General features: G+C 49.8%; 1 protein-coding gene across 5 annotated transcripts; it reads left to right on the forward strand.

Annotated features, from left to right (window-relative positions):
* The first annotated feature begins 1,118 nt into the window (after positions 1-1,118).
* On the forward strand, positions 1,119-9,111 carry LOC141282291 (uncharacterized). Of its 5 annotated transcripts, none has more exons than XM_073814894.1 (3): positions 1,119-1,509; positions 5,177-6,110; positions 6,297-9,111. In XM_073814894.1, exon 3 carries the CDS (start codon positions 7,272-7,274, stop codon positions 8,208-8,210), a length of 939 nt encoding a protein of 312 aa, XP_073670995.1. In that variant the 5' UTR covers positions 1,119-1,509; positions 5,177-6,110; positions 6,297-7,271; the 3' UTR covers positions 8,211-9,111. The 5 variants fall into 5 exon arrangements, 4 of the variants coding, with proteins under 4 accessions (XP_073670995.1, XP_073670996.1, XP_073670998.1 ...); XM_073814895.1 differs by lacking the exon at positions 1,119-1,509 and having other exon boundaries at positions 4,641-6,110; positions 6,297-6,674; positions 6,721-9,111; XM_073814897.1 differs by lacking the exon at positions 1,119-1,509 and having other exon boundaries at positions 4,641-5,400; positions 5,588-6,110.
* Positions 9,112-10,688: the final 1,577 nt, after the last annotated feature.

The raw sequence follows: 10,688 nt of genomic DNA on the forward strand, positions 1-10,688 counted from the left end.
TGGAATCGAAAGCAGAGGTTATCCGCTTACTCCAAAACTTACCTGGGTAAGACACATAACCAGCTTTCTGGAATACCCCACAGTTTAGCCATTAGCCAGAAGTTTAGACCGGATGTTTAAGCCCCGCACTTGAAAACTAAAAATGACAATGAAATCCTTGTTTTTTAAAGCTGCAATGTGATATATTTTCTTTATTTCCAGAGGCCAAGTTTGTAGATCAGAACTATGCACAGCTTGTTGTAAGGGTCAATTCATTGATGGCAATAGCAGATGATTTAAAAAGTAAGAACATGCTACATGAAGAAATGTACTCGGAGATCAAAGCAGAAAATACCAACCAAAAGAAAATGAGGAAGCTTTTTGAAGCACTGAATTCTGGAGGAGATCGAGTTAAATTGGCCTTTTTTAATGCACTGCGTTTGAACGAACTATTTCTCTTCGAAGACCTGGTAGGAGAATCTACATTTACAATTTACACAGAACTAATAAGAACAAATAGTGAACTACATGCTCAGTAGTTTATGTTAGTTACCTTTTATAAAGTGTTACCAAATCTATAGTAGATATTAATGAAATGTTTTATTAGTTGAAGGCCTGGACCCTCGCTGATGACTAGTACGCAGTGCCAGCCAAATGTGAGTAGGCATACACCCTGATTTCTATTAGAAATACCACGCTTGTACATTAAACATGTACAACACAAACATTAAAACGTTACAGCCTCTACTGATCTTTTTCTCTAAAGACGCTTTCTGCACCCAAGCAGGGATAAAGTGGCTACACTGATTAATTAATTAATTCATGCATTTTTTTTACCCAATCAAAGTGCACTGACAGCCTATCATTTTGCTGCTTTCAGTGTGCTGACGTGGCAGGTGCCATAAGTGTCATCCCACAGACTCCGCCCCCACTGGATTGTTCTGACGGATCGAAGAGGATTTATACAGTTTTTTTAAAAAGTGGTCATATTATGAGATTTTTTAAGATGTAAAATAAGTCTTTGGTGTCCCCAGAGTACGTATGTAAAGTTTTAGCTCAAAATAACTTACAGATAATTCATCATAGTGTCACAAGGTGACGATCTTTTGGGCGGAACCAAAAGTCGGGAAACTTTGGTTCCGCCCGGATGTTTCCGCCCAGACCGAAGAACGGAAACACCGGACATCCGGCAGCCTCGCGAAGGCTGTAATCAGCCGATTGAGCACAGCTGTGCCTAGTTGAAGAGATCGCCGGGCAATTGGATGACTGAAGTACAGAGAGGAGTATTTAAAGCACAGTTAAATGACAGTTCGACAGTTCGGGCACGAGAGGGGGATTGACACGGGGAGAGCTCCTCTGCTTAGTGCAGAAGAGGTAACTACGTACCTTTTGAAGAGCCCGCAGGCTCTGTTGATCCGGGCTGCGCTTGAAGCGCGCGGAAAGAAGACAGGAGCTGCCTGGGGTGAAAGAAAGGCGATACGTGGGTGGAGAAAAGGAGCACCCCGAAGAGAGCATTGTGCTGTCAAGTCTGTCGTAGTGTGTGCTGGGAAACGGAGCTGTGCTCATTTTTGGACGTGGTGGCTGTCTGTGTTTCTCTCTCTCTCTCTCGTTGCAGTCTTTATTGTGGACCTGCTGGAGTAAACAGGAAAGTCCTATGGGTAAGAAGGAACTTTGTTCTAACCAATACTGAAGGAGTAAAGCAGGAAGAAAATTGACCGTCTGGTACAACGTAAATAAAGGCTATCCGCCGTGAGTATACCCTTTTTGTGTGGAGTAACTGGCAAAAATTAACTTGTGTAGCCATTGGAAACCTCCAGGAGAAGGAGGGCGGCCCTACCCCTACAAGAGTGTGGTGGGCGAGCCGTTAGAAGTACACATTCAAACAGCCGCCGCAACGAGACTTATTGTGGTCGTATTTCCCATCGCCTTATCGTAGCCCAAGCGCAGTGGAGGACACCGGGCGCTTCCCTTGTTGTGGTGCACTTATAGTGTGGTGAGTGAGACTGTGTAATAAATCTTTTCACGTTGGAGTGGTGCTGTGTATTTGCTGTGGGTTGCTGTGTGTCTTGTAGACGAAGCCCCGCATCATCCATTTTCTTCCACTGGGCAGAGGACGGAGAGGCAAACGACCTCAGAAACTACTGTTACTATTTGTAGTGTGCTGTTCGGAGTACGAAGGGACGCAGACTAAGAGCTGTCCGTGACCGTGAGTAAACCATTGGAAACATTCGTGGTGTGAACTTACCTGTGTCTGTTTTGTCGCAGAGTCAGAGGCGAAAGGGTCCGCCGCCCCGTGGTCTCTACGAAAAGGGCGCCCCCGTCTAGGAATCGATCGGCCTATGGGCATTGGAGATAGGGCAGCGCTCGACCCGGTGAGGTGGTGTGTGACCTTCGCCCCTCTGCTGACCTACGGAGGAGAACTATACCTACCCAGAAAGCTGTAGACAGCAGAGCCGGTGAGAAATACTCGAAGTCTCAGTAACAGTGTCTTTGTGTCCTAGCGGCCACCGTGGAGAGAGAGCAGAACGAGAGTGAATCATTGAAGAGCAAACTGTGAACGTGATACCTACCCAGAAAGCTGTAAGCAGCAGAGTCGGTGAGAATTACTCGAAGTCTCAGCAACAGTGCCTTTGTGTTCTAGCGGCCACCGTGGAGAGAGAACAGAACGAGAGTGAATCATTGAAGAGCAAACTGTGAACGTGATACCTACCCAGAAAGCTGTAAGCAGCAGAGCCGGTGAGAATTACTCGAAGTCTCAGCAACAGTGCCTTTGTGTTCTAGCGGCCACCTGTGGAGAGAGAGCAGAACGAGAGTGAATCATTGAAGAGCAAACTGTGAACGTGATACCTACCCAGAAAGCTGTAAACAGCAGAGCCGGTGAGAATTACTCGAAGTCTCAGCAACAGTGCCTTTGTGTTCTAGCGGCCACCTGTGGAGAGAGAACAGAACGAGAGTGAATCATTGAAGAGCAAACTGTGAACGTGATACCTACCCAGAAAGCTGTAAACAGCAGAGCCGGTGAGAAATACTCGAAGTCTCAGTAACAGTGTCTTTGTGTTCTAGCGGCCACCTGTGGAGAGAGAACAGAACGAGAGTGAATGATTGAAGAACAGACTGTGAACGTGATATCTACCCAGAAAGCTGTAAACAGCAGAGCCGGTGAGAAATACTCGAAGTCTCAGCAACAGTGTCTTCGTGTCCTAGTGGTCACCTGTGGAGAGAGAGCAGAACGAGAGTGAATAATTGAAGAACGGACTGTGAACGTGACACCTACCCAGAAAGCTGTAAACAGCAGAGCCGGTGAGAAATACTCGAAGTCTCAGTAACAGTGTCTTTGTGTCCTAGTGGCCTCCTGTGGAGAGAACGGAAAACGAGAATGAACATGAGGAGAATGGACTGTGTGAAGATACAGTGGTGGTGGAGGAGAGCCTAGAGTGGCCATTGTTTTAAGTCCCCCGTTTCCCCTTCCCTATTTAATATTTTTAAGTAATTTAATAAAGGATATTTTAATTTTATGCTTACCTTGTGTGTCTGGTCATTGGGGTGGCTTTGGGAATCTCCTCGAGGTGGAGAAAGGGGCGTGACCTTATTTACACCTGGGTCCACCCCTACCTGTGACAATAGCATGTTAAAATTGACACTTTGTAGGCCTGAGCAAAAATGTGCCGTTTTGGATGTGTCCTTTAAAATGCAAGTTATTGGGTTGTTATTTTTCACATTTTCTAGTTTGATAGAAGCACTGGGGACCCAATTATAGCACTTAAACATGGAAAAGGTCAGATTTTCATGCAATGACCTCTTTAAATAAATGTTTCATGTTTTATAAGTTTGTTTCTGAGTATTTCTGGAAAAAAACGGAGGAATCATGAAACCAAAAAGTACACCCATAGGGTGAATTTTCCTAATGTGGGACACTTTTTGAATTTCAGACTTCTGTGATTTGATGATTGCTCCACCCTCATATATGACTGGACATTTGAGAAGTCATGTTTGGTTTTTGTGATGGCATAGTTTAACTGGCATTCATGTATTTTGTGGGAACCTACTGTAAAAACATTACACTTTAGGAGTACCACATTAGGCAGTGTCCCACTGTAGGCCATTTCACCCTACAAACTATTTATACACACAGAACTAATGATAAATTAATGTATTTTATAATATAATGTCATTTACCTGGAGGCCCCTGGCACCATCTCGGGGCCTCCCATTTGAGAACCAGACTTTAAAAAATCTTTAAAAGTTATCTCCATTTTTGGAATCGAAAGCAGAGGTTATCCGCTTACTTATTCAAAAACTTACCCGGGTAAGACACATAACCTGCTTTTTGGAATACCCTACTGTAAAAACATTACGCTTTAGGAGTACCACATTAGGCAGTGTCCCACTTTAGAGCAATTCACTAGGGATGCACCGATACCGATACTTTTATCGGGTATCGGCCTTGATACCACATTTTCTAAAGTACTCGTACTCGTTAAAAGTCTCCCGATACCTGGAATCGATACCACGGTCTGGGAAATGTCTATGTTTGCACCGATACCGATACTTTTATCGGGTATCGGCCTTGATACCACATTTTCTAAAGTACTCGTACTCGTTAAAAGTCTCCCGATACCTGGAATCGATACCACGGTCTGGGAAATGTCTATGTTTGCACCGATACCGATACTTTTATCGGGTATCGGCCTTGATACCACATTTTCTAAAGTACTCGTACTCGTTAAAAGTCTCCCGATACCTGGAATCGATACCACGGTCTGGGAAATGTCTATGTTTGAGCGGCGTGTAAGGGGTTAATGCCTCTTGTGTTGTCCAAAGAGGCAGAGTTTACAATAAACTGGAAAACTAGTCCTTTGTTTTTTTGTTAAATTATATGACTAAAGCAGTTACCTGTAAATTTAAATCATGTTTTTTTATTAAGTACTCGGTATCGGCAAGTACTGAAATGCAAGTACTCGTACTCGTGTCACGGGGTGACGATCTTTCAGGGCGGAACCAAAAGTTGAGGAAGTTTTGGTTCCGCCCGGATGTTTCCGTCCAGACCGGAAAACAGGAACACCGGACATCCGGCAGCTTCGCGAAGGCTGTAATCAGCCGATTGGGCACAGCTGTGCCTAGTTAAAGAGATCGCCGGGCAATTGGACAACTGGAGCACAGAGAGGAGTATAAAAAGCACAGTTAGATCACAGTTGAGGGTCGTAGTGTGTGCTGAGGAACGGAGCTGTGCTCATTGTTAGACGTGGTGGCTGTCTGTATTTCTCTCTCTCTCCCTCTCTCGTTGTAGTTTACGGTGGACCTGCTGGAGTAAACGGAAGATCCTATGGGTAAAAAGGAACTTTGGTCTAACCAGTACTTTTGAAGGAGTAAAGCAGGAAGAAAATTGATCTTGTTGTACAACGTAAACAGAGGCTATTTGCTGTGAGTATACCCTTTTGGTGTGGAGTAACTTGCAAAAATTAACCTGTGTAACCGTTGGAGGCCTCCAGGAGAAGGAGGGCGGCCCTACCCCTACAATAGTGTGGTGGGCGAGCCGTTAGAAGGTAAATCCAAACAGCCACAGCAACGAGACTTATTTTGGTCGTATTTTCCATCGCCCCTATCTCAGCCCAAGCGCAGTGGAGGACACCGGGCGCTTCCCTTGTGGTGTTGCACTTATAGTGTGGTGAGTGAGACTTGCAATTAAATAAGCTTTTCACGTTGGAGTGGTGCTGTGTATTTGCTGTGGGTTGCTGTGTGTCTTATTAGACGAAGCCCCGCATCATCCATTTCTTCTACTGGGCAGAGGACGGAGAGGCTAACGACCTCAGAAATTACTGCTATCATACGTAGTGTGCTGTTTCGGAGTACGAAGGAACGCAGACCAAGAGCTGTCAGTGACTGTGAGTAAAACATTGGAAATATTCGTGGTGTAAACTTACCTGTGTCTGTTTTGTCGCAGAGTCAGAGGCGAAAGGGTCCGCCGCCCCCGCGGTCTCTACAAAGGGGCGCCCCTGTCCAGGATTCGATCGGCCTACGGGCAGTGGAGATAGGGCAGCGCTCGACCCGGTGAGGTGGTGTGTGACCTTCGCCCCTCTGCTGACCTACGGAGGAAACCATACCTACCCAGAAAGCTGTAAACAGCAGAGCCGGTGAGAAATACTCGAAGTCTCAGTAACAGTGTCTTTGTGTCCTAGCGGCCACCTGTGGAGAGAGAGAAGAACGAGAGTGAATAATCGAAGAACAGACCGTGAACGTGATACCTACCCAGAAAGCTGTAAACAGCAGAGCCGGTGAGAAATACTCGAAGTCTCAGTAACAGTGTCTTTGTGTCCTAGCGGCCACCTGTGGAGAGAGAGAAGAACGAGAGTGAATAATTGGAGAGCAGACTGTGAACGTGATACCTACCCAGAGAGCTGTAAGCAGCAGAGCCGGTGAGAAATACTCGAAGTCTCAGTAACAGTGTCTTTGTGTCCTAGCGGCCACCTGTGGAGAGAGAGAAGAACGAGAGTGAATAATTGGAGAGCAGACTGTGAACGTGATACCTACCCAGAGAGCTGTAAGCAGCAGAGCCGGTGAGAAATACTCAAAGTCCAAGTAACAGTGTCTTTGTGTCTTAGTGGCCGCCTGTGGAGAGAAAGGAAAACGAGAGTGAACAATTGGAGAGCAGACTGTGAACGTGATACCTACCCAGAGAGCTGTAAGCAGCAGAGCCGGTGAGAAATACTCAAAGTCCAAGCTAACAGTGCTTTTGTGTCGCAGTGACCACCTGTGGGGCACAAGGAGGACGAGGGTGGACGTACGACAGGGAACGTAAAGGCACGCGGGGCGAGGACCCCCTGCCGACCCGAGGAAAGATACACAGACAGTGGACAAATCTCCTTACCAGTCACACTGAAATTATTCTGCCCCCAGGAAGGAAGAAGGAGGGCGCCACGGTTAGCAGGGTCCAGGCCGGAGCCTGACGTTTCCCTCTCTCCCCCGGCTTATGGTGGTTGGCACCCCTGTTGCCCTTGCCCTGTCTGCCCGTGGCTGCAGTCTCCCTGGAGGGAGGAGAAGAAACCTATTAGTTTTAATTTTCCCTTTCCCCAATTCCCCAGTTCTTTTAAATATTTAAACTAAATAAAGCTTGTTTTAAATTTTACTTACCTGTTCCCGTGTTTGTCTGGTCATTGGGTTGGCTTTGGGGACCTCCTCGAGGTGGGAGTTGCAAAGGGGCGTGGCTTTAGTCTAACATAGCCAGCCCCTGGTGGTGACAGATTTTGGCGTAGTCGGCAGGGCCCCACCTCGAGTTGAGTAACCAAGGTCACCCAATGACTGACAACGCGGGGCCTGCAGCCCCACCCCGTGCCACGTCCATCATCATGGGAAGCCCATGGATCCAGAAATATGGAGGAGCAGAGTCGGAGGTACGACTGGCTGAATGGAAGGCCCAGTTGGAGTACTTGGCCGACCTACAGGGCCTTAGCGCCGCCCAGCGGCTCCAGTTTGTATTGAACTCCCTAGAGGGAGAAGCACGGCGAGAGGTACAAGCCGCCCCCGAAGCAATTAGAGCCACCGCCCAGACTGTGTTCCAGTTCCTTACCGAGCAATATGGTGACCATACCCCCGTAGCTGTCCTCCGTTCACAATTTTTTAATTGTAAGCAAGGCCCCCGACAACCCATTAGAGCTTTTGCCCTCCGGCTGCGGGAGCAGTTCACTCGCCTGCAGGCCCGACGAGACCATGGGCTAGGAGACGGAGAGGCCTTGTTACGCGACCAGTTCCTCTTGGGGATGAAAGAGGGCCCCGTGAGGCAAAGTCTGAGGGTCCAGTTTCGGAGGGACCCTGGGCTTACGTTTGAAGACCTAAAGAAGGAGGCGCTGGCCCTGGAGGGTGACGAGGTCGAAGTAAGTGAAACCCCCGTATGTGCAGTCGTAAGTGGAAATACAGCAGCACCGCCTGAACACACCGATTGGAAGCAAGCCCTGAAAGTAGAGTTGTTGAAAGACGTCCGAGAACAGATGTCGGAACTATCTAAAACCCTCCTGGGAGAACTTCGCCAAGGTAGGGCGCGAGAGGAACCGAGGCCGGCACCCCGAGAGCGAGTTTACTCTGAGAGGGGCCGAGAGCCACCGGGGCGCCCGAACCGTTTTAACCGGCCCCGCTTCGAATGGGATGACCAGGGGCGGCCAATCTGCAATCGTTGTGGAGAACCAGGGCATTATAGCCGTCAGTGTGGGCCTCGCAGGGCATCGGAAGGGGGTTTTTAGGACGACCGGCCACAGTGGGTCGTGTGGCCGGGACCCCTCGAGAAGACCCGGGAAGGAGTGGCAATTCTAGAGACCAGATGGTGGGGCATAGCCCAATGGCGGAGGTAAAGGTATGTGGCAAGACAGTACAGTGCCTGGTAGATACGGGCTCTCAAGTGACATTGTTTGCAGAAAGTCTCTCGCAGGAAGTATTCGGGAAGCAGAGAGTACAAGGAGGAGAGGCCCCCTGGCTGACGTTGCGGGGCGCCAACGGCCTAGAGATCCCCTACATCGGCTACCGGCTGACGGACTTAGAAGTTCACGGGGTGTTAGTCCCCCAGAAAGGGGTGATCATTGTGGAAGACAGGTGTTTGGGTGTCCATAGAGCCCTATTAGGTATGAACGTTCTCTCCGAGTGTTGGGAGGAGTTATTTCGGGCTAAGCCCGGCCCTAGGATCTCCCCTGTCGAGAGGCCCCTATGGGAGCGAGTAGTCGCCGACTGTCGTCGGGTCCAGATGACCCAGGTCCGTAGAGGCCGGGAAGAGGTAGGAAGAGTAATGTGTCGCTTTGCTTTATCTATCCCCCCTAGGAGTGAGGCCATGGTGTGGGTGAGAGTGGCCCCCCGAGGAGTTGGCCCCGAAGAATGGGTATTGGTTGAACCCCATGCCGATTGCCCCCAAGTGGAAGTAGCACGAGGCCTAGCGGCGGTCCACCGGGGGAGGGTCCCTGTAAAGGTTCGAAATGACCACCCATATCCAGTGCACTTACACCGACACCAGCGGCTGGCCCGACTAACGGGGGTCGCACCCCATCAGGTGAGGGAAGAGAGAGATGTTAGTTTCCGTCAGGTGTGCCCCACCGTCATCGAGGTGGCCCTGACACAGATGGAAGCCCCTTCGAACAACGGAGAGAGGGACGTGCCGAGGCACCTGGCAGGAGAGTCCCTGCAAGGGGAAAAGTTGGAACAGGCGCAGTCACAAAAGCTCCAAGCCCTCCTTCAGAAATGGCAACATGTGTTTGCAAGACACGAGGAGGATTACGGGTGCACTAAGGTGGTGGAACATCACATTCCGACTGGAGATGCAGGGCCAAGTAGGGAGAGGTACCGGCCGATCCCACCCACTTTGTACACAGAGGTACGCTCACTATTGCAGGGCATGCTGGGGCGGGGCATCGTCCGGGAAAGCAGTAGTCCATGGGCAGCCCCTATCGTGCTTGTGCAGAAAAAGTCGGGAGCTTGGAGGTTTTGTGTGGACTACCGTAAGCTCAACCTGGTGACCAAAAAAGACGCTTTTCCCCTACCACGGATCGAAGACTCCCTGGCCGGTCTCACGCGGTCCGCGTGGTACTCCACTTTGGATCTGGCCAGTGGGTATTGGCAGGTGCCGGTGGCCGAGGCCGACAGGGAGAAGACCGCCTTCACGACCCCGTTTGGATTGTTCGAGTGGGAACGGATGCCCTTCGGGCTCTGTAACGCCCCAGCCACGTTCCAACGCCTGATGCAGCGCTGTCTTGGAGGTCAGTTAATGGAGTCAGTCTTGGTATATTTAGATGATGTAATTGTGTACTCCCCAGATTTCGATTCCCACCTCCGACACCTCGAAGAGGTTTTCCAGGCGATGGAGAAATATGGGCTGAAGTTGCAACCCGATAAATGCCATCTGTTGAGGCGAGAAGTCCAGTTCCTGGGTCACGTGGTCAGCGCTGCTGGGGTGGCCGTAGACCCTGGGAAGGTCTCTGCGGTAAGAGATTGGAGTGCACCCAAGACCGTGAGGCAAGTACGGTCATTTCTAGGGTTTGTGGGATACTACAGACGGTTCATAAAAGATTTTTCAAAGATTGCTAAACCACTTAACCAGCTGCTGGTCGGTACAGGGCGGAACCGGGGACGGGGGTCACCCCCTATTGACTGGGATGAGTCCTGTGAGGGGGCGTTTCAGAGATTGAAACAGGAATTGTTACAGGCTCCTATCTTGGCCTATGCAGACTTTACCCAACCATTTCTCTTGTATACAGACGCTAGCAACCTGGGGTTGGGAGCGGTCTTGGCCCAACGACAAGCGGAAACAGAACGGGTGATCGCCTACGCAAGTCGAAGCCTCCACCCAGCTGAGAGGAACGATGCAAACTACAGCTCATTCAAACTGGAACTGCTGGCCCTGAAGTGGGCCCTGAGCGAGAAGTTTAAGGACTACCTCTGGGGTGCTAAGGTAACAGTGATTACGGACAATAATCCTTTGGTGCATTTACAGACAGCGAAGTTGGGAGCTGTGGAGCAGCGCTGGGTGGCACAACTTGCCAATTTCGATTATCAACTACAGTATCGGCCTGGGCGAGAGCACACGAACGCGGATGTCTTGTCCCGATTACCAGAGGTGGACAACCCCGGTTGCCGGGGGGGCCAGGAAGAAGAAAGCCAGAGGGAAGGCTATCTGATAGGGGCCGTGGAGGCACCAGGAGGCCAGCAGGAGGCGGTACCGGGGAACTGGGGCTGGGACC

This window comes from Paramisgurnus dabryanus, chromosome 6 (genome assembly GCF_030506205.2).
Source record: "Paramisgurnus dabryanus chromosome 6, PD_genome_1.1, whole genome shotgun sequence".
Taxonomy (NCBI): Eukaryota; Metazoa; Chordata; class Actinopteri; order Cypriniformes; family Cobitidae; genus Paramisgurnus; species Paramisgurnus dabryanus.

Coding starts and splice junctions, on each gene's coding strand:
- LOC141282291 (XM_073814894.1), top strand. CDS start 7,272: ATGACTGACAACGCGGGGCCTGCAGCCCCACCCCGTGCCACGTCCATC.